Source organism: Chlorocebus sabaeus, chromosome 19 (genome assembly GCF_047675955.1).
Source record: "Chlorocebus sabaeus isolate Y175 chromosome 19, mChlSab1.0.hap1, whole genome shotgun sequence".
Lineage (NCBI taxonomy): Eukaryota > Metazoa > Chordata > Mammalia > Primates > Cercopithecidae > Chlorocebus > Chlorocebus sabaeus.
In genome coordinates this window covers 25,171,232-25,195,412 of record NC_132922.1, presented here as the reverse complement: position 1 = coordinate 25,195,412, position 24,181 = coordinate 25,171,232, and the positions used below count along the sequence as shown (strand labels likewise).

At 42.1% G+C, this 24,181-nt stretch overlaps 1 protein-coding gene across 3 annotated transcripts in view; it reads left to right on the top strand.

Moving 5' to 3' along the window:
- The window catches only part of GRK3 (G protein-coupled receptor kinase 3), a 164,642-nt gene that overhangs the window by 113,645 nt on the left and 26,816 nt on the right, over nt 1-24,181 (top strand). For all 3 annotated transcript variants that reach the window (XM_007975215.3, XM_073006858.1, XM_038006313.2), the window contains 4 exons: nt 7,109-7,187; nt 9,163-9,293; nt 11,812-11,906; nt 16,658-16,765. In XM_007975215.3, coding sequence (XP_007973406.3) covers nt 7,109-7,187; nt 9,163-9,293; nt 11,812-11,906; nt 16,658-16,765 — 413 coding nt within the window. The remainder of the gene's footprint in view (nt 1-7,108; nt 7,188-9,162; nt 9,294-11,811; nt 11,907-16,657; nt 16,766-24,181) is intronic.

Sequence of the window (24,181 nt, the reverse complement as noted above, 5' to 3'; positions counted from 1 at the left end):
GCAAATCGAGAGAAGCGACTTGGATTAGTCACATCTGAATTGTCCTTTTGAGATTGTCCCTAGTCAGTGTTTCCCTGGAAGGTGACCGGTACCTGCCAGTACCTACCTGCTACTCTGATTATCAGCCTTTCCATTTCTAGCACCGTGTTTCTACTTACTGGACACTTTCTTTGTATCCTAAGCTATCATTTTTAGCTCAACATGTGTGACCCCACTTTTACCCTACATCTTCTTACTAAATAGCTGCCCATTCCAATTTCTTTTTCTGTTAATGGTATTACCCAAGATGAAAACCACAGCATTTATGTATCTGTACAGATGCCAGTGTATGTGAAGACACATCCAAAAACCCGTCCTCCCAGTACCCTGTTCCTGCGTGTGTGCACTGGCATGGCTGGGACCTGGCGTTCAGAGTGGGTTAGGGAGTCGGGACAGAGAGGGAGAGGCATGGGGTGAGCGTGGAGGGGCCAGACACTAACTGTGTACCCCACATGTGAATGAAACTGTGGATACTCCAGCCAGGAAGGTTTATATTCAGTGAGAAATGTGAGGGACTTCCAGATCCCATGGCTGGATTCTAAATAAGGTCTTCACCAAAAGGATCTGCAAAAACCAAAGTTTAGTGGCTAATGAAAGAATCTCTTTATTTTATTTTATGTATGTATGTATGTATGTATTTGAGATGGAGTCTTGCTCTGTCGCCCAGTCTGGAATGCAGTGGCGTGATCTCGGCTCACTGCAAGCTCCACCTCCCAGGTTCAGGCCATCCTCCTGCCTCAGCCTCCCGAGTAGCTGGGACTGCAGGCACCCGCCACCACGCCTGGCTAATTTTTTTTTGTATTTTTAATAGAGATGGGGTTTCTCCGTGTTAGCCAGAATGGTCTCGATCTCCTGACCTTGTGATTCTCCCGCCTCAACCTCCCAAAGTGCTGGGATTAGAGGTGTGAGCCACCGAGCCCAGCCAAAAGAATTCCTTTCAATTGCTGAGCAAGTAACCTGAGACCCAGAGAGGTTAATTTCCTTCCTCAAATCTCTAGACTTTTTGGCCAGTGCTCCTATTATCATCACTTTATAGGCTGTATGTTTTTTCATTTATCATCTGTATTTATTGTCTTATAGTTTATATTATTCTATTGTTAAAGTGTTTCTAGAAGAGGTATTTGCTCTTGAAGCAAAAGAATAGCGTAATGTCGCTAAGTTGTAACAAATGGAAACCCCATAGCCATAAATAATTTCTAATTATGTGCCTTGACCTCCCACTGTATGGGCATTAAGCATTTCAAATAAGAGTTGCTTTGTGTGTATGACCAAGTTTTTAACTGATGAGAATGGAAACCAATATCCTGCTTACTCTGTTGGAATCAGTGTAAATGGCATTGGCTTTTAATTTCTATTGGAAATGTCTGTATCCTAAATTTCAAATGTGGATGTGAGTACTGGATGAAGATTGTAAGTGGTTATTAAAATATTAATTTTCAGTGAGTTATCTCAAAGCTTTGGATATTTATTCTCAAGAAGGCCTATAGAAAAAAAAAATTTTAATATTAGAAAAACATAAGTATAGTTTTCATGTAGTATTTTTATATTGATTTGACTCTCAGGTGAGAGGAGATGTGGTTAAGTAGCTGTGTAGTTTCTCACTGGTGTAACCCTAAGAAATTAGGGTTATTTGAGGCTATCACTTTGAACTAATTTAAAAGAATTATTTGTATTTTATTTAGATATCAAAACTATACGGGCCAGTCGCGGTGGCTCAAGCCTGTATTCCCAGCACTTTGGGAGGCCGAGACGGGCGGATCACGAGGTCAGGAGATCGAGACCATCCTGGTTAACACAGTGAAACCCCGTCTCTACTAAAAAAACACAAAAAACTAACCGGGTGAGGTGGCGGACGCCTATAGTCCCAGCTACTCAGGAGGCTGAGGCAGGAGAATGGCGTAAACCCGGGAGGCGGAGCTTGCAGTGAGCTGAGATCCGGCCACTGCACTCCAGCCTGGGCGACAGAGCGAAACTCCATCTCAAAAACAAACAAACAAACAAAAAGATATCAAAACTATATGGTACTTTTAAAATTTATAAGTGCATAATTTAACCAAAATAATTACAGTAAAGTTATTTGGAATTGTTTTTGCTAATCAAGGGATACTTTCTATAGTTTTTAGTAAAACATAGTTGAAAATACCCTCATTAGGCGAAGCTTTTGATCAGCCTATATTGGCAGGCTTTCCAGTGTTGTGGGTATGTAACTGAAATGCATTCATTCACCAGTTTTCTTTTTACTGGAAGTTTTTTTTGTTGTTGTTTTTTTAAATCTCAACTTAAGTATCCCACCCATCTCCCCAAAAGACAGTAGGAAGTACTGTTCCAGTTTTCTTCTGTTATTCTCAGATGGCAAAAAAGGAAATATGCATGTTCGAGAACCAGCATAAGCGTGTCCACAGCTGTGAAGAGCAGTCAGCAATTCATCCAGTCAGTCATTTAGGTTCCTCAGAAGTGTGACTCATTTATTCCTTGAACCACAGTTGAATGTCTAGGTTCAACCAGGCACTCTGCGGCAAGCTGGGGCTCCCAAAACCTGACTGTGGTCCCAGTTCTTAGTTCTTACAGAGCTGCACAGAAAGCGAAAAGATATTATTCAAATGATGATGGGAATGTATGGACAACTGGGACCTGTGGCAAGAGCCATGGAAGACAGGCACACGGTGCTCGGAAGGCCTTTTGCCGGGTGGAGATGGGGTCAATGAATGCCCTTCTGAAGTTGGAGGAGCCAGTGCACATCTGAGCCCAGGCACATGAGGTTGGGGGAATCAGATAAGGGGCCAGGGTCTGCGGTGGTGGGAGGAGTCGTGCAAGACAAAGCTGGAGAGAGACATGAAGGCCAGGCCAGACCATGAAGGGCATCGCAGGCCGATCTTGAGGAGCCTAAATGATATGACCGCAGTTAGAAACCAAGTGTTTTAACTAGAGAGAGACCATAATCAGCCTTGCAGTTCACAGAGATTGCTCCGACTGCAGTGTGGAGGATTTTTTCTTTTTTTTTTTTTTTTTTAATTAATTAATTTATTTTTATTTTTATTTTTTTTATTATACTTTAAGTTCTAGGGTACATGTGCATAATGTGCAGGTTTGTTACATATGTATACTTGTGCCATGTTGGTGTGCTGCACCCATCAACTCATCAGCACCCATCAACTCGTCATTTACATCAGGTATAACTCCCAATGCAATCCCTCCCGCCTCCCCGCTCCCCGTGATAGGCCCCGGTGTGTGATGTTCCCCTTCCTGAGTCCAAGTGATCTCATTGTTCAGTTCCCACCTATGAGTGAGAACATGCGGTGTTTGGTTTTCTGAGAAGGAGTCTCACTCACTCTGTGGCCCAGGCTGGAGTGCAGTGGCCCGATGCGCGATCTCGGCTCACTGCAAGCTCCGCCTCCCAGGGTCACACCATTCTCCTGCCTCAGCCTCCTGAGTAGCTGGGACTACAGGCGCCCACCACCATGCCCGGCTAATTCTTTTTGTATTTTTAGTAGAGACAGGGTGTTACCGTGTTAGCCAGGATGGTCTCGATCTCCTGGTCTCGTGATCCACCTGCCTCAGTCTCCCAAAGTGCTGGGATTACAGGCGTGAGCCACCGCGCCTGGCCAAGGATTTTCTTAACGACTTCATGGTCCTGTTTTATCACAGTGTTTTTATGGCAAGTTCCTGCAAAATGTAAGCTGTTTTGTTCACTGTTGGTAGGAAATCAAAGAAGACAGTTCCTTGCTCAAGAGTTTTACTTAATGGTCTACTTCTAAAAATCCACTTTTATTCTGACTTGTAATCAAGGCAGGCCCTCTTATCCATAATTATTCTTGGAACTATATCCCACCATTCATTAAATTGCCACTTATTTTTTCATATTGGTCAGTATTCGATTGTGTCCTGGACTCCACATGAAACCCATTATAGTGTCTGTTCAGCACCCCGAGAGGTGAGGGTTGCAGTCACTGATTTCTGTAGAGATAACCAAATCTGATTCCTTCACCCGGATGTTTATTTTACATTGAGTCAAAGATAAATATAGTTGGACATTAGTTAAAGCATGTACTTGGTAATTAAAACAGCATTTATTTGGTAATGACTAAACAGTAAGAGAAATAGCTGAGCTTCATTCTGACTTGTGCAGAGGTGACCGGATGTTTTAAAGGGGCAGTGGCTGGTAGAGTGCAATGAGGAGTGGAGCAGAGTCAAGGAAGTGAAGAATTTTACAATGCAGGAAGGAGTGTGGTCCATATGGGACCCATGTTGGTTTGCTAACTGGGACTTATCCAGGTTAGACTCCTACCCTCCCATGGAGGCTGGGAGACAGGGGCTCTCTCTTTGAGTGTTGGCTGGAACAAATAAAAATTCTTTGGGAAGCCTTGATTTCTCTGAGGCAGGCATTTTAAGGGGGGCTGAACCTCCTAGGGATGTGGTCTTGAGCTGTTAGCTTTAACAATGCAACTTCTGTTTACAGATTCTATTGAAATTTGAACATTTTCTTTGGAATTTAATAATTTTGTGTGTGTGTGTGTTTGTTAAGAAAGAGGATATAGATAATCTAAGCCATTTTAAAAACTGAATCAGTTTAGTGACAAGTATACACTATATATAAAGAATCTAAGTGGATTTCATAGATAAAATAGATATAAATAGAGCTAATAGATCTAACATAGCACTGATGAATTTTCATAAGGAAATACACACATCTCTGGCACCCAGATCAAGAGACGGAGAGTTACCAGTATTCTAGAAATCTCTTTGTGCCTCTCTCAGTCACTAACCCCGCGCCCAACTTAACACTATCCAGATTTCTAACAGCATAATTTAGCTTTGCAAATTGTGTTTGAACTTTATAAATGTGCTCTTTTGTGTCTGGCTTCTCTCACTCCATATTGCTTATGAGATTCATCTGTGGTGTTGCCCATGGCAGTAACTCCCTCCTGTAGCTGTGTAGAGAGGTCAGAAAGCCAGGTGTGGCTCAGGCCAGGTCTAGCTTGTTGGCCTTATTTTGTACAGCCCATGACCTAAGAATGGTTTTTACATTTTTAAAAGATTGTAAAGAAAATAAGCAAAGAATAATAGATGACAGGGATTGTATGCAGCCTGCAAGGCCTAAAATACTTGCTTTTTAGCCCTTTGCAGAAAACATTTGCTGATCCATGCTCTATATAGCATTCTAGTGTATAAATATACCATACTATCCATTCTACTGTTGGTAGACATTGGGGTTATTTCCTGACTTGTGCTATTTTGAATGATGCTGTTTTGAATATTCTTGTGCAGGTATCTTGGTGCACATAAGTACAGACTGCTATTAGATGTCTACCTGGGAGTGAAATCACTGAGTCAGAAAGTTTACAAGTGACACTCAGCCTTGGTAGATACCACCAAATGGGTTGCTAAAGTGGCTGCACCATTCATTGTACACTTCCAGCAGTCATGTAATGAAAGTTCCATTCACTCTATAGCTTCCCAACACTCAGTATCATCAGTGTTTTTCTTTTTAGCTGTTCTCGTGGGTTTAGTGACAGCATGTTGTAGTTTTAATTTGCGTTACCTTGGAGACATCAAGGTTGAGCATCTGTTCATTAGTTTGGGGGCTATGTGGTATCCTCTTATGTGAAATGCCTATTTTTTGGCCATTTTTCTGGGGGTTGGCTGACTTTTTTAAGTTGATTTTTTAAAGTTCTTTATATATTCTAGATATGAATCCTTTGTGTATTTATGGGTTTCATATATCTTCTCCCATCCTGTGACTTGTCTTTTTACTGTCTTAATGGTATCCTCTGATGAATAGAAGTTCTTAATTTTATTTTAGTCTAATTAACATTTTTATTGTTACTGCCTTTTGTGGCCTAAGAAATCTTTACTTACCCTAAGATCATGAAGATATTCTCATTTGTTTTCTTCTGGAAGCTTTATTGTTTTATCTTTTACACTTAGATCTACATCAGCTGGAAATGACTAGTGTATGGTGTGAGGCAGGGGTCAAGGTTCATATTTTATTGTACAGATATTCAGTTGCTTCAGCATCACTGATTGAATAGGCCATCCTTTCCCCAGGCCCTGTTGTGTCACCTTAAAAACAATGAAATGGAAAAAGTAATCCATAATAGACCCACACATAAATGGTCACTTGATTTGTCTGTCCTTGGGCTAATACCACACTGTCTGAATTACTGTTGCTTTCTAATAAGTCTTGATATCTGGTCCTGTACGTTTTCCAGCTTTGTTTATATTCAAGAATATTGGGATTTTTCTTGTCTGTTTACATTTACATGTATTTTAGAATCCACCTTGTCAATTTTCATTTCAATTAAGATTACATGGCATCTATAGATTAATTATGGAAACACTGAAATCTTTACAATTGAGTTATTCAATCCTTGGTCATGATAATAGTTTTCCACTTTCAAAAGCTAATTTAATTCCATTTTTATTTTCAGTGTTTCAAAACAACACCACAAATAACATTCCTCCCTCCCCAACCTGTGCTATGATTCCATCAACTTCAGAAGCAGAGATTGAAATGGATATTTGAATAGCCAGAACCAAAATGTTGACTAGCAAAAAGCCTAGCAAGATAGTGATAAGTTTCTGTATCTAGTATTTTGAAGAGGATATAATTAGGATAGAGACGTGATTGAATCCAAGTGAGAAAGGACCTTCAAGGTCATCTGCTCCAATTATTAATGTTGTGTCTCTATGCATTTTATTATGTAACCAGCTCCATTTTACTGTGACTTTAAAAATTACCATGTAGGTGTCGGTGCTCAGTGCATGGGGTAGCAGCTTGGATAAAAACCCATGGCATGTATTGTATATTACAAAATGGTGAGAAGAGAGGCTTTTGAAGGTTCTCACCACAAATAAATGATAAATGTGTGAAGTGATGGATACACTAACGACCCTGATTGAATCGTTATACAATATAGATGTATGTCAAAACATCAAACTGTACACCATAAATATGTACAATTGCAACGTGTCAATTAAAAAATAAAGAAATTTTAAAAATATGTAGCATGGTGTTGGCGCTTTCTAGGCAGCTTCTCTCTTCTTATAAACTTTTATGTTTTTACTCTAGGACTGTCCTTTCATTGTATGTATGACCTATGCCTTCCATACCCCAGATAAACTCTGTTTCATCCTGGATCTGATGAACGGTAAGCAAAACTTGGAAAGTCTGACTGCCTTGAAAGACTTTGGCCATGATGTTAAATCTTAGCATGCATTAATCTAGGCAGACTAGCAATGTGGGTCTTTCAGGTAATTAGGTTCCCCCTGAAGTTTTAGGAAATGTTTTACCCTTTAATCTTCACTGAAAATTCATTTTTAAATGTTGACTGCAACGTCCTTCTCAGCCTCCCAGTCTCTTCCCAAGAAGTTGAATATTCTAGAAAAGATTCTCATAAAATACTTACAGTGAAACTTGATTTTCTGGAATGCAGCTGGCCTAGATCTTTAATTAGCTTATTTCCTGGCCCTCAACTTTTAGGAATGAAATACCTCATAAGAATATAGGCCAAAGATAGAAATGTATTTAAAAACCAACTTTGAAGGACTGACTTTGGGCCAAGTACAGATTTTAGCCCAATCTTCTGCACCTTCTAAATCTGCACTACTGTACATTGATCTTTTAAACTGTGGATGATGATTTTGAAAATGCTGGAAAACGTTTGGCTAGAAAAGGAGCTTTCTGATACTAGAAAGTGTCATGGTATATATCTAAAGTATTTTTAGTAATAAGAACTGAAATAAAGCATACAATTCACAACTCACATGCCTAGTTTTTTTTTATTTTAAGTTCACTTGAAGTTTTATTATGTTCCAAGTGTTTGATTTAAAACCAGATCTACCCCAAAGCATAAAGGAATTTCACAGCATAATAACGAGCAAAAGAAGCCAAACCCAGCAGCATCTACCCTAGGTGACCCTGCTTATGTGACTGCCAAAACAGGCAAAACTAATGGATGGGGAGAGAGGGCTGAAGAGTGACCTTTGTGTGAGTGGGACTGGGGGGTAAGGTCTTGACTGAAAGGGCATAGTGGTAGGGGAGCTTTTGAGATGCTGGGCATCTTTTCCATCTTGATGTGGTAGTGGTTTTACGGGAATATGTGTATGGAGAGAGAAATATGCTTGTGAAAGCAAGGGTAATAAAGTTGGACACACACACTCATTTTTATAAATCAATAAAGGCTTTTCCCTTGTGTTATATAAAATCATTCCCTTACCCTGTTGATGGCATTCTCTGTCTCTGTAATTTCAGGCCATCTGATTATTTCCTTTCTCCAGCATTTTGTTATAAAAAATTTCAAGCAGATAGCAATGTTGAAAGAATTTTCCTGGGGATACCCACCACCTGGATTTTTTGTCAGTTCAAATTTTACTGTTTTTGCTTTGTCAAATATCTGTCTATATGATCCGTTTGTTGTTGTTGTTGTTGTTGTTGTTGTTGTTGTTGTTGTTTTGAGACGGAGTCTCTGTCACTCAGGCTGGAGTGCAGTGGCGCGATCTCAGCTCACTGCAATCTCTGCCTTTCAGGTTCAAGTGATTCTCCTGCCTCCGCCTCCCAAGTAGCAGGGATTACAGGTGTGTGCCACCACGCCTGGCTAATTTTTGTATTTTTAGTAGAGACGATTTCACCATGTTGACCAGGCTGGTCTCGAACTCCTGACCTCAAGTGATCCACCCACCTCAGCCTCCCAAAGTGCTGGGATTACAGACATGAGCCACTGTGCCCAGCCTAGTTTTTTTTTTGTTGGTTTTTTTTGTCTATCCATAGAGCTATTTGCTAAGCTGTGTCTGTTGGATCACTCCATGGGTTGATTCATTTACTAGGATTTAAGTAATCAAAGCAGGTTAGCTGGTCCCATCTTGTGATGGCGGAACTAGGAGCTGAGCTGCCAGCCTGAAAATGGTGGCTTGGTTTTGCTGTCTTGTCCCTCCTGTCATTGCATTTAAATCTTCTCAATGTTTAAGTTTTCTCTATAACGTTTACGTTGTTGCTAAACTACAGGAATGAAAGATAGGTATATAGACAAAGCAGAAGCATAGTTTCCCTTTTTCTCCTGAGTCCTGATTATTTAGGATGAGAATGATTTTTGTGTGCTTTGAATTAAATTCTGAATCTGATTCCAGGGGGCGATTTGCACTATCACCTTTCACAACACGGTGTGTTTTCTGAGAAGGAGATGCGGTTTTATGCCACTGAAATCATTCTGGGTCTGGAACACATGCACAATCGGTTTGTTGTCTACAGAGATTTGAAGGTGAGGACGGTTGACGGACTCATTCTGCATAGTAGGCATTGTGTGAACGGTCCTCTAAAAGTCCCCTTCTATTTCACAGAGTCCTGTCATTTTCCTCATAGCCCTCGTCTCAGCCCTGATAAAGTCATTAGCTATATGACATTATATCTCCTCTAGACCAGACTCTGCAGGGACGGAGCACATGTCTGTGCCTGTCATTATTATAACCCTGGTGCCTACTACAGTGCCTGCTGCAGCACATATACTAAGCCAAATATTTTCGTTGATCAGTTAATGAAAAGCAGTTTAGGCCAGGCATGGTGGCTCATGCCTGTAATCCCAGCACTTTGGGAGGCCGAGGAGGGTGGATCATAAGATTAGGAGATCGAGACCATCCTGGCTAACACGGTGAAACCCCGTCTCTGCTCAGAATACAAAAAATTAGCCGGGCATGGTGGCAGGCACCTGTAGTCCCAGCTACTCGGGAGGCTGAGGCAGGAGAATTGCATGAACCTGGGAGGTGGAGCTTGCAATGAGCTGAGATTGTGTCACTGCACTCCAGCCTGGGCGACAGAGGGAGACTCCATCTCAAAAAAAAAAAAAAGAAAAGCAGTTTAGGAGCCTTTTGGTGTCACACATTTCATAATTAATTATAATTCAGTTAATGTTCACTAAGCAACTGATTTGGTCGTGGCTCTGTAAAGGTGGACATGTACAATGATGAATAAGCAAAGAACATATATTTTATGGGGCTTAGAAGCTGGTAAGCTAAGACATAGAATGGCTGAGTCATAACTCTTCCGAGGCAAGGTCTATCAGTGAATAGTGGATTGCCGACCAGCCTGCGGAATTTCTCCCAAAGGCCACCCTCAGAGCTTTAACGTTGTTTTGAGATTGTCTTAAAAATCACTGATAGAGTTTTAGATCCTTGAACTGTGTAACCTCTAACTGCTGTGCCCAGGTTTCTGTTCTTGTCCTCTGTAAGAGCTCACTCACTTGAAAGCAATGATATAGGACTATTCTGAGTTTTTCCATTCCAGAACGTGGTGCTTGGTCCTGGGTTTTACACGTGGGAGGAAGATAGGAGCTAGCTCAGGACGTCCATGGTGACACTCACCTAGTTGTATGGCCAACAGCCTGCAGGCAGGCATGGAGAGAAAGGAACCTTGACAAATTAATGATTGCGCAAACATAGAAATGCGTAAATAGTAATAAGAAAAATGATGGGACCAACAATTCCCCAATAGGCAAGAAGATTCCAGGAGAATGTGTTTGCCTCTCATTTCAGATGCCTTCTTGAATGAACCCACAGTGGCCAACTGAAATGTACAGATTATGTTCCTTCCTCTAGGGAGCTGAGATGCCGTGATTGGCTTTTGAAGATTACTTTCTAAGATATTATAAAAATTGTATTTTATTTCCAAGAATGTTATTTTTTTTTTTACAAAATATTCTGTGAATTTTAAACCTTTCTGTAAGGTTACAGAAGTATTATTACTCCCTTAGTTTTCCTATAAGCATAAAGAAGAAAAATGTATTTTTATTGAATTAGAAATAACTAGACAATAGTTGGCCCTTGACATTTTATTTCCTTATGCAAGCTTTGCAGAAGAACAAAACACATGCTGAAGGCCCATGAAGCGCTATTGTAATACATTCTAATTTAAATCAATAACTGGTTTCTAATCATCTTTATGCTTTATTTTTATTTTCTAAGCTATTTGGAAGGCAGTGGTATTATTTAATTTCTATTCAAACTTAATTCTAGTCACTCATGATTATTCATGCTTCAGTTTTATAATAGCATGCCATTTATTTTTATTTCAAGCAAAACAGTAGTTGATCGCCAGCAGAAAAATATTAAGATGCCTATAATTCAATGTATATCAGAGAGACTAGATTTGTTGTTCATGATTATGATGACTAAATCTAATCTTCATGGATACATTTTATCAGAGTTGTGGTCACAATTATATTTGGTCATTTGGTAGGGCCCTACGTTAATGATGTACTAATAAGCAGAAATGACATTTATTGGGATTAATGTGGCACTATGGAATATTTTGATTGCTTAGGTCAGTGTTGATACATTCTTGGAAGCTTCCTCTCTGTCCTGTGCTTCATGGCTTTACTCTTAGAAATCCTTGTGGTTCTCAGAAGCCCGGAAGCTGGTGGATTCACCTCCCGCCTTTGAGAGGCACGCTGTTCTTTCTGTGCAGCGGTCCTTGGTACGGGGAAAAGGAAATGCTTTTAACGCTGATGAACTGTGGTCCCGACATTCCTGTGTTACCTGCCCCATGTTTCATTTTCTAATGAGTAGAATCCTCCGCCTCTATCGTTACCACTTTTCTGCTGAAGTTAAAATGAAAAATATTATTCTCAGTATCATGCCCTACTTCGATGTGATGGGATAAAGCTGTAATTTGTGTTTAGGAACAAGCTATGATAAAATAGTAAGATATCAAGCGTCTGCACTCAAAGTTCTCAAAGCCTCCATGACATTTGGGGCACTCTTAAAGATCATTCTCTTTCTGTTTAGCCAGCAAATATCCTCTTGGATGAACACGGACACGCAAGGATCTCAGATCTTGGTCTTGCCTGCGATTTTTCCAAAAAGAAGCCTCATGCGAGCGTGTAAGTAATGCGTCAACTTCAGTTCACCATCATTTCTCTCATGCCCCTTCAAAGGCGTGGCCATTTGTCACTGCCAGTGGTGATTTTCAGTATGTCAGGAAGATCCAACATCACAGGTTGTGGGAAAGGAGATAAGAACGGGGTGCCTTCCTCACTGTCTGCGGAGAGCAGGAATTAACCCACAGTGAAGTTGAACCTGCTCAGGGACCAGGGTGGCCTCTAAGAAACAATCAGGACCTCAGCAAGAAACCAGAATCCATGCTGCCTATGTGACCCTAAAAGTCAGTCAGTTACTTAGTCTGTTAGTAATCGTAGTAATAAACCACTCAAAGCTGTCCTAAGGATAAGTGAAAGAGACTGTGCCTAGAAAGGCACCAAGGCAGCTGCGTGGATGTGGTCAAGGCAGGTCCTCGGAGCCAAGTTTCTGTCTTCATCTACTTTTCCTTCTTTTTCAAAAAGGCTTTTCTTCCTTTTTTTCCCTGAAGAGAAATTAGAAATATTTCTCTCTCTCTCTTTTTTAATTAAAGAAACAAATCATCTGCTTGCAGTTTAGGCTTTCACTGAGGTCATATTGTTAGACTTGGGTCTTGCACCAGGTCCTCTACGTGATCACCCGGAGGGAACTCTTGAGGCCACAGCCCTCAGCCAGCACCTGACACCTCGGGGACACCAGACTGCTTCTGGGTGTGGCCCTGCTTGATCAGTGCAAACTGGCCCTGAACCGAGGACTTCTCTCTGTACTCAGAGTTGTTAAAAAGACAGCAGGACTAGGACAGTTTCAGCTCTGCAGAAACACCATGGAACATGCACTGGTTTTCATTTCTGTTTCTTTGGTAGGCGATGATCTGGGTGGAAAGTATGAACACATGTACAGTTTGTGGAAAAGCAGACAACTTTTGCTTTATTTTGTCTTTTTAAATGTCTCCTCCTTAGCACTGAATCTTTTAAAATTACATCTTAAGCTAACATTCATCTCTGTGTTGAATGGTCTTGAAAAAAACTCCCAGTGGTCTCATTTCATGCATCTGTGCAGAAAATAAACCACAGATCCTTCTCTTTGTGTAACCAGAAGTAAAGTGGTTCTGAACTGCAATACTTTATGAAGGACTGCATTAAATCAGAATTGCCTTTTAAAGCTCTGATCAAATGTTAATAGTGAATAGCACTGTTTCTGTAAACGTATTTCTCTTTTTCTGCGGAATCTGGGATATGGTGATAAAAGCATTAGCATTTTGCTAGCACTTTACAATTATTAGACCAGAACCTGTGGTCGTATAAGCTTCTCTCAGGGAGTTCATCAGATTCTTTTAAGAGAGTCATTTGAATTTTTAATGCCACAGCTATTTGGTATGCTAATTTTTTTGGTTAGTGTAGTCATAACTAAATATGAATCCAAGGGTTCATAAGAAATACTCTTCCAGAGGAATTAACTGTCAGATATGGGGTTATTTCCTAGCAGGACCTAGTGTACTTTTTGCTATAATTCACATATCAGCTGTGAATGGTGGGCTGTTCTTTTGCCTGCTCTGGAAAGCACAATATTTGAAAAGCATCTGTAAAGAGGTAGGACTGAGAAGGTTGGTTTCCATGTTTAAATAATGATCAGGAGGCCACTACTTTAAAAAGGTAAACATACAATACAATTTTATATTTTTTATTTTTTTGAGACAGGGTCTTGCTCTGTTTCCAAGACCGGAGTACAGTGGCGTGATCATGGCTCACTGCAGCCTCCCTCTCCCAGGCCCAAGTGATCCTCCCACCTCAGCCTCCCAGGTAGCTGGGACCACAGTCATGTGCCCCTACATTCAGCTAATGTAAAAAAATATATTTTTATAAAGACGGGGTCTCCCTGTATTACCCAATCTGGTCTCCAACTCCCGGACTCAAGCAACCCTCCCACTTTGGCCTCCCAAAGTGCTGGGATTACAGGTGTGAGTCACCACGCCCTGTCAAAATCCTGTACTTTTAAGTAAAGGAGGCATTTTGTGGCCAGGAAAAAAGACTCTGGAGCCAACAGATCTGGGTTTGGGTTCCTCTTCCTGGTTGTGTAAGCCTCATTTTTCCCTTCTGTGAGGAGGAGAGGACAATGATATTTATCTCCTGTGATAGTTGTGAGGGTTAAGTTAACTAAATAATTCAGCGAGTCTTTTTAACATTTGCTGCGTGCCAGCTGCTGGCGACGCCACCGTAAGACAGAGCTGACCCCTGACCTCCTGGAAGGAGCAGCCCTGAGAACTGTCCCCGAAGTGACCAGCATATGGAGTGGTGGCGGTACCAGCAGCATTCACTTTGTCTGAATATCCAGCTGTCCCAGTCGTGCATGTGTCATCCTTGTGGAAACCCCATAAATTATGGGTGTCACTATCCAATTTTTGTGGTATGGAACTTGAGGTTCAGAGAAATTAAGTAACTTGAACCAGGTCACATGGCTGGTATGCCATGGGGCTGGAATTATAATCCAGTTCTGTCTGATTCCAAAGCCTGTACACTGTGTGGATGAACTCCCTGAGGCTTTGGCATGATCTATTTAGTACAAGACTGAAGATTTTAAGCCACAATTTCACCCTGAACTTGGTTTATCAGATCTTTTCAAAGCTGTAGATGTGATTCTTAGACTTCATCTCACGGCCAGCCCATCTCCAAAGTAGTATTGTAGTTGAGGTTTTTGATTTGAGCTTAGACTTAGTCCATTTAACGAAAGAATCGCAAATTATTGTAAACTAGAAGTTAACTGTGAAGTAGCCATGAAAAATCACAGGAGAACTTCTGGAGCTGAGCAGATTGTCAGTGACTAATTTGAGTACTAGCTTATTTTATCTAAGAACACAAAGCTGTGTCTCATGTCACAATGTCTTAAAACGTCCACGTGTTCGTTCAGTATTAATAGTAGTACAGATCTTTAGTGGAATGCTTCAGGAAGCATTAGCAGCTGGCCCATAGGCAGAATCAGAAAACCTCAGCGGCAGGCAGTCCAAGGTTGAGTTTTCGTTGCATCTGGTATAAGCATGGGGGACTGGTCTGCATTCATTTCTTATTTATCCTGTAGATATCTATTGTAGATATCTTTCCATTCCAGAACTGTGACTTGATCCTGATAAAGTACAGATTATAAGGTCACCAGAAAGGACTTTCCAGGCAACCCTGAAATTAAACCTTCCCAGAAAATGGCTTGGATGCCCCTCATAGAAATCTCCAGTGCTCTCACGGCGTGGCCTGATGGCCTTACACCGTCAGACTAGGTTCGGGCTGATTGAGCTTTGCAGAATGCTGGATTTGCCCTGATGGACCAACGCCCGTCTTCACTATTTGATAAAACTCTCAAATACACCTCTTATACAGAGAGTACTGGACCCAGTGATGACCCAGCCTCATTAGTGATCCAGGATCATTTATTCTGAGTAGATTCTCACTGTTGCTGAGCATAAGCAAGTTAAAAATTCTTTTTTTTTTTTTTGAGATGGAGTTTCACTCTTGTCGCCCAGGCTAGAGTGCAATGGTGCGATCTCGGCTCACCACAACCTCTGCCTCCCAAGTTCAAGTGATTCTCCTGCCTCAACCTCCCGAGTAACTGGGATTACAGGCATGCGCCACCATGCCTGGCTAATTTTGTATTTTTAGTAGAGACAGGGTTTCTCCGTGTTGGTCAGGCTGGTCTCAAACTCCCGACCTCAGGTGATCCACCTGCCTTGGCCTCCCAAAGTGCTGGGATTAGAGACATGAGCCACCGCACAGGGCCTAAAATTTCTTACACTACGATAAGCACAGAGATGCAAATCCCCAACATGAATCCAGTTGCTGCTGTATGTGAGCCCATGATGTATGTGCAGTGCTTACAGCAACCCTGCGAGGTAGAGATGTCATCTGATTACCCATTTTACTGATGAAGAAAATTAATCGTGGATGAAGAGGTTGCAGGGCATACAACCTTTTGCCAGAGCCCTTTCAGGCTGCATCTTGGCAAGTTCCCCACCGGCTGCCTCGCGTGCTTCCTGCTGCAGCCGGGCGAGCTCAGTCCTTCAAGGAGGGGTGGAGAGTGCTAGAGCGGGAAGGGCTTTCGAGTTGCAGATGGTGCAGATTATATATAAAATGGTTGTCCTCTCAAGTGATTTTTCTCAACTTCCTGAAAATCATCTTCACATTTGCTTAGTGCTGAGTCCTTTGACCTTCTGCAGCTTTTGAAACCTGACACGTGATTTCGCCATCTTATGTACAACTGGGTTCATGTTCCTCCTTCTTCCCCATCCCCCTAGGGTCTGTTGCTGACCATGACCAAGCCGATGCTCCTGCGAGCTCAGGTCCTCAGCACAATTGGCAACACCACACAGAGGTGGATGTCTCCATGCCTTCAAGGTCCACAGCACCTCCATGTGGTCACCTGTTCATTGTCCGTTCTCTCTGCCCTTTCCCTGCCTCCCCCGACCCCACGCACCTCCACACGAGAGCTACTGAAACGGCAGGAAAACCTTTGCTCTTCATAGCTGGAGTAGAGAAGGACTGATGAGAGCCCGAACTTGCATTTTACATATTTATTTCATATGCTTATTTATGTTAATTCATATATGAGTGAAGGCAGAAAAGAGCATTTTCCCATTGGATGTTCAGTGTGTCACGTTTGCAGTGAAGCACCACTGTCCCCTCTCCTTTGTTTACAGTTGCTGCTGTCTAACGAATGACACCCGGACCTTGGGGTGCTGTGAGTGTTTTCTGAAGTGCGCATGCTCTGATAACTGTGTATCCTTCCTTCTCCCTAGTGGCACCCATGGGTACATGGCTCCCGAGGTGCTGCAGAAGGGGACGGCCTATGACAGCAGTGCCGACTGGTTCTCCCTGGGCTGCATGCTTTTCAAACTTCTGAGAGGGTGAGTGGAAACGCATCCTTCTAATGCTGTCCTCATGGCAGCAGGGGCTTGGATGAAAACTGAGGATATGTAGAAATGACTAGATGCTAATGTTATTTTAAATCTCGCAGTGATCTTTAAGCCACGTGCTAATCTGGAAGACTGTGTCTTAGAAGAGTGAAAGCTGCTTCCCGATAAGCTGCTAGATAAAAGCTTATGGCTTTGTATTTTTATTATGCTATACCATGTAGGAATCAGAATTCTTTTAAACCTAAAATTAGACTGCTTTGAATTTTTTTCTGTGATAAGCCACATTGTAGGAATAAGTATTGTTTTGAAATGTAGATAATTTAAAAAGGTAGAATAATTTTTTCCCTAGAAATTAATTATTCATCATCTTGAGCGTTTACAGAATTTTGAGAGTTACAAAAAAAGGATGAAAACCCAAAGTAAACCTATTTTATTTTATTTGTTTTGTTTTTAGACAAGGTCTTTCTTTGTTGTCCGGCTGCAGTGCAGTGACACAAACATGGCTCACTGTAGCCTCGACCTCATAGGCTCAAGCAATCCTTCCACCTCAACCTCAGTCTCCTGAGTAGCTGGGACTACAGACGCGCACCACCACACCTGGCTAATTTTTTAATTTTTTTAGAGATAAAGTCTTGCCATGTTGCCCAGGCTGGTCTCAAACTCCTGGCCTCAAGCCATCCTCCCACCTCAGCCTCCCAAAGTGCTGGGATTAAAGGCATAAGCCACCACACCTAACCGGTAAACCCATTTTAAAAAGCTTGCATTTATTGGGAAAAATGCTGAAATTAATTTGTCTTTTAAAGCTAGTAGTATACTTGGCCCTTGTTCTGAACTACCAAGGATGATGAAATAAAGTAGAAAAGATTATGAGAGGAAAGTACTCTCAAAATATGTTCTCATGTTAAACACTTCACAATTATGTTAATGTTTCCATTAGTTCTAAGACTTTTAGCCAATTTTAATGGAAAGCTTCAATTAAATTTTTTTTTATTCAGACTCATAAAGCATTTTACATTAAAATTTCCTAGTTAATGATTTTCCTGTTAATATTTTCGTATGAACACAGTCCTGATAGTTTGCTAAACGTTGCACCTTTCCATCGGCGAGCCTAAGTGAGCACCGCTGCATTTTATTACATTTAGCACATTCTGGAGAGAGGCTGACTTCCACATTCCCCCAACACTAGGTTCTGAGCACCCTCTGTTTTGTCGAGACTCTGATAATCCAGTTGTTCTCTGCTTTGCATTCACTTGTGATCTAAAATTGTATTATTGCTTAGAAAGTCGGGTTCTGTTATTCCTTAATTGAATTATTGTATTTGTGGAGCCTGGATGGCTTTAATTCATGTCATCAGACTAGCTGACCTAATTAGAGAGTTTATCTAAGCAAACCAGAGAAAGCCATTTCCCCTATGAGATGCTGTTCTCCCCAGTGGAGTCGCTTCTATGCATATGGAGTGCATGAAGACACCCAGGAGGTCTTTATTTTGGATCTCTGCTGGAGATGTGGTTGGAGACAGACAGCCCCTACCTACAGAATTTGGAGATGATAAAAAAAAAAAAAAACTCTGTGTAACAGCTGAATTGTTGAATGCAAAAATCAGCAGTAAAATCGGACAATCCCAGAAGCCTTGTATCTAGGACTTTGTGTACTTCTCTGTTTTGTGACTCTAGCTGTTCAAATGTCTGTGCATATATAGGCTGGAGAGGATGTGGTGTAACACTACTTCACTTTTTAAAAGACTGGAGGGTTTTGTTCAATAACTCTGTCTGCTCCAACAGTGTGGTGTGTGGGCTAATAAAATGAATTCAGTCTTATTTCGCTCTAATTCAGCTTTGGTGTACTGAACTGGAAGATATCAATTCCTTTGTGAAATCCTCCACCGGCCTTGATGGAAGCATTATGTTCAGTGGGGCTCCTGCTGAAAAGAGTCTTGACAGACAGGAAGACGTCCTGAGGATGGCTGTGAGGATGGGATGGATAAATAAGATGAATGGAGAGTGGTAAAATAGCTAGAAATGATGGCTTCTGTGGAAAGACTGAAAAAGCTGAGTGCAGAACTTAGGGGAGCGTATGGTTGACTCCAGCTTCCGGAAGGCCATCTTGTTGAAGGGATCATATGCATACTGTGTAACTCCAGAGGGATGCATTTTGAGGAGAAAAAAGATCGCAGTTTGATACAAGAATGTCCAGTCGTTTGAGCTACCCAATGAAGGAGGGTTCTGCCTCGTGGATAGCAGGCTCCTTGTCACTGTCTGGTGACCATTGATTGATCCTGAAGTGGAAGGAATCTTTCCAGTGTGTGATAGATAGGATTAGATGAATCTCCCCCACTAGGATTTATTATCTCGTGCCATTCCTTCTATTGTTTGTTCAGAAGTCACTCACAGATAGGATATAGCACTGAAGCCAAAAAGCAGGAAACATTTTTGACTTAAGTGATTGAAATTAAATGTGATAAGCATTTATTGAGTACCTGTAATATACAAGAGACTGTGCTTGATGCTGTGGGGGAAGGAAAGGGGTAAGGAAGGAAAAAAGGAGGAGAGAGGGAGGAAGGGAGGAAGGAGAGGGAGGGAAGAGGGAAGGAGGAAGGAAGATAAAAGGGAGGAAGGAGAGGGAGGAAGGAAGGAAGAAGGGAGAGAGGAAGAGAGGGAGGGAGGGAGAAAGGGAGGGAAGGAAAGAGGAAGGAAGAAGAGGGAAGAGAGGGAGAAAAGGGAAGGAAGGGAGGAAAGGAGGGAGGGAGGGAGGGAAAGAAGGAAAGAAGGAGGGAAAGAAGGAAGGAAGAAAGCCGACCAGCCAGGAAGGGAAACACACAAAATCCTTGAGGGATAGGCAGTCCAGGAGAGTAGCTATTGATACACACACCGTATCAGGAGCTGGCCGAGCTGTGCTGACTTCGACAGTAGTGATGTGCTGGGAGCACAGATGTGGGAGAAGCAATTCTAACCTGAAAGTGTTGGGTTGACCTCATGTGGGAGATGGTCTGTGGAGTAGATGTTGAAGATAGGTAGGATGACAATACAAAGCCTGGAAGCAGGGGAAATATCAGCTTTCTATGTTTCTCAAGAGGGAGGAAGTGCTGCGGGAGAAGGCTCGGATGGTTGGGTCAGCACTGGGAGGACCTCGGATGCAGTGCTGGGAAGTTTGGCCTTTATCCTCCAGGCCCCGAGGCTGAAAGCTTTTCAGTGGAGCAGTGGCGGAGTTGGATGGCTTTTCAGTAAGATTATTCTGGAAGCAGCCTGGAGCAATGGAGGGACTGAGACAGGGTGCAGGCAGAAGAATGTGAGCAAAAGGCAGTGAGCTTGCACAGCGGCCCTGGAACCTGACAGGAGCAAATGACACGGCGGTATTGCAGAGTTAGCATCCGTAATGCTTCAGTGTTTTCGTGGGATGCGTTTTTTTTTTTTTTTTTTTTTTTTTTTTTTTTAAATAGATGGTTGGATATGGAAGGATAGGAGTTAAACATGGTGCAATTTAGATTCCAGATGATTGGGAGAATAACGATGTCATTACTAAAATCAGTGTCTAAATTTTCAGTGGTTCACGTGAAACTGAAGTGTTTGGAGGGCCTTTCAGGAGCAAAGCCCTGTGGCGAGGCGGGCAGGAGGTGGGACTGTGTGCGGGAGCCTTCACTGCCTCAGCTGTGAACAAGGGGATAATGCCACCTGTTCTACTTCCTCACAAAGTACATGTGGGAGAACCTCAGAAATGTGCCTCTCAGCCTCCTGTGCATTTTTCCTATGCTGTGTACAAGGGAGCCCCTGGCAGCTGTCTTTTCTCAGGCACACGGAGCCTAAGAAATCAACTGAGTGGAGGAGGAGATTGACTAGGCAGGGTCTCCGAGGCACAGGCTTGGGCACAGTCCCCTCTGCATCCTGACACTCTCCTGGAGCGCCATCCTCAACCCTGGGGAACACTGGGCAATGGCTGGAGGCATTCTTGGTCATCATAACTTGGGGAGGGGCTGTTACTGGCATCCCCTAAGTAGAGGCCAAGGATGCTGCTCAACATCCTATGAGGCACAGGACAGCCCCTGCAACACCCCGACAAAGAATTATTTAGCCCTAAATGTCAACAGTGCCGAGGGTGAGGACCACTGCCCCAGAGCAAGTGCCCCTCCCTCCTCCCACAGCTGTGCAGTGAGGTTGAATCAGTGACCACCAGGGAAGGGTCTTTCTATTTTCTCTTTATGTTATTTTATTTTATTTTTTTTGAGACAGAGTCTCGCTTGGTCGCCCAGGCTGGAGCGCAGTGGCGCGATCTCGGCTCACTGCAAGCTCTGCCTCCCGGGTTCACGCCATTCTCCTGCCTCAGCCTCCCAAGTAGCTGGGACTGCAGGCGCCCACTACCATGCCTGGCTAATTTTTTGTATTTTTAGTAGAGACGGGGTTTCATCGTGTTAGCCAGGATGGTCTCAATCTCCTGACCTCGTGATCTGCCCGCCTCAGCCTCCCAAAATGCTGGGATTACAGGCGTGAGCCACCACGCCTGGCCGGTCTTTCTATTTTCTGTGATTTAATCCTCCTTGCTCTGACCAACATGTCCCCTTGCTTCGACCAATGTGCCCCCTTGCTTCTACTGAAACACTTTTCTGCACACTTCATTTTGTCTTCATCCCCTACAAGAATACTGCAAGGCACTTGGAGGAGTCTGGATGGGAGAAAGTTGTCAAGGCTTGAGAAGGCGTTTTGCGTCCCTGGACTCACAGTGATTGACTGGGCCACTCATATGCCCCATCTTTGGGTGCTGGTCACTACTTCTATTTCAGATGACTTTGTCAGATACTTAAGAGTGTCTGCGTATGAAGATGCATGCATGTTGCACATCTGTGTAGCTGCTGTCATGATCTTCACCTAGATTTAAGATGTCTGTTAAGGAAATCAATTGATGTGACAGTGGCCTCGATCTTAAGCTTGTTGCTGTTGATTGTCTCCCTGTGGAGTTGTCAGACATGAGGAGAGAGCCTGGGCAATGGCCTAGGGAGAACTGAGTGCTGCTGGCGCTATTGAGTTTGTTCCAGGCAGGGGAAAAAGGAAAGTTTATACATATTTTGACAGCTACTGTCTTAGTCTTGAAATGTACATTTAATATAACACGCCATCTTTTGAGTATTTTAAAATTAACTTTTGATGTGAGAGTTTTTAATCATGTAAGTTTTTGAACCCATTGTTTCCCCATGAAAATGATGTAGAGCTAACATTGTGGGGGGTGTGTATCCCCGTCATTTATAATGTCCTGAACAATTTGCCAGTTCATTTAGGGGAAATGTGCAGCTGTTCCATTCTATCTGTAGTTCAGAAAGCTACACTTGACCGCGGGACATGTGAATTCTTTTCCCACAGCGTTCCCTGATGCAGCCAGCATGTTGCATGGGAAGAGCTTGGCTGTGCCTTGGAAGCTGTTGACAGGCCTGTTACTGTCTCCTATTTAAAGCGGCTGCATCAGGGAGCAGCTGCGATTGCACAGGATCTGTGCGCACCACGTGCCTCCCTCAGAATGGAGATTATTACTATCATAGGTTTTCTTTAACGTTTTTCAAAATAGAAACCAAGTCTTTGGCTTTGTTCACAAAGAATAATCAAGAATACATTGGAAACAGATGTGCATCAAGATTTCAACTTGAAAGCCCAAGCTGTCTGAACATGGCAGCATAGAATTGAATAGCTGAAGAGCGTTTTCTGATCATTTCTCCTTGAGCCGGACATGGTATCGCTGTATTTATAAATGGAATTTGTAGCAATGGGGCCCGTGTGCTGGAAATGGTTTTGGCACCACTCACTTTAACTCCAAGTTCCCTCACAAGCCTCCCTGTGGTCTCATGAAAGACTTTTTAAATTTAGCACAGAGTGCTTATGTCAGAACACAGCAGGCCGCAAGGACACGGGGACCAGATGCAGGAGTGGGGTCCTCTGGCTTTGCACGCAGGAGCCAGGTCTGAGGGATTTGTCAAAACACCAGGGGATCTTCACTTAATCCCTTTTTATACGTTAAGGAACTTCGTGGGGTGGAAACAGCTAAGTGTCAAGCAGGGAGACGACGGTTTTCGTAAGATTTGATAAACTTTCATTCCTTTTCTCTGCAACTGTAAACACCTTAACATGTCCATGGATTTTGTATAAAAGAATGATACAAGTATGTTTTTAAAAATTATAAATAACAGATATTGTTTGCTTTTATAGCTGCTTTTTAAGTGTGGTAATTGTACATTTTTTCCTTGGAAATAAGGCAAAAAGAATATTTCCAATCAAAATCTGTTTTAAAAGTTAAATGCTTGCTGGGTGCTAATTTACCTTGTTTTGATCTTTTTTTTTTTTTTTTTTCCCCAAATTAATGCTTTTAAGCGATGGCAATTAGTTTGTATTTCCCTGCATGATATGGAAGAAAATAAAGGACTAGAGTGCCCTCTCTTGTACAAAAATAAAATTAAAGTGTTTCAGACAATAAATGGTCTGAAATGTAATAATCTCAAAAGATAGTTCAATGTATAACCTAATTAATTCAGTAGGATGACCAGGTCAGTAGCAGTAAGTAGCAGTGCAAGATAAGTGGCATTTTCGTTCTTTTTTAGAATCTCACTGATTTATGTATTCAACATTCTAATCCATTTTATGGAGTTAATATTAAAATATTTTACATAATATCCTGCCTGCCTCAGATTATGTCATATATGCCTTATAAATAAATTTATAAGATTACTACTTACCAGGCACATCTTGCTGTAAGAAAACTCAATCATATCTGTCCCTTTAATTTTCAGAATGAAAAATCAACCACGGTATTCTAGTTTGCATATTTAATAGTGTCTTTTAATGATAAGATTTCCTTTGAAAACCAGCTTCTCCAAAATTTTAAAAACATGAGAAAGAGTAAAAGTAATCTGTTTTACACAGTTCACCAAGTAGACATTCATTTGCTAAAGTAAGAGTTCTCTTTATTAATTTCACCAGTGATTACTGTATTAGGTACCTACCATGTAATGCCATTGTCTTGGCTACTTGCATAGATGTCACTTTACTTTTTCCCTTCACCACTTCTGTGAAGTATGCCGCTTGATCCCCACTTCACAGATGAAGAATTGATACTGAAGGTTTCTATCTGGCTGACAGTCAGTAGACAGTCAAGTCGCAACTTGAACCCAGCTTTTGTGAATCTGGAGTCTGGGGTTCTGCACAGGGAAAGCAGGAAGTACGCAGAGCGGTGGGGAATCTGCTGGTGCATGATTGGTTTCTGTTTTCATCCAAAGGATGTATTACTTAAAATGATTGGTTTCTAGGGGTGAATCGTTTCATCCCCTTCATGTTTTTGTTCAACTGCTATTCCTTGGGCTGTTTGAGGGAACAATATCCATTTTCCTGAAAAATGTACATGAAAGTTATCGTTTAGCTCGAACTCTCATATGACAAA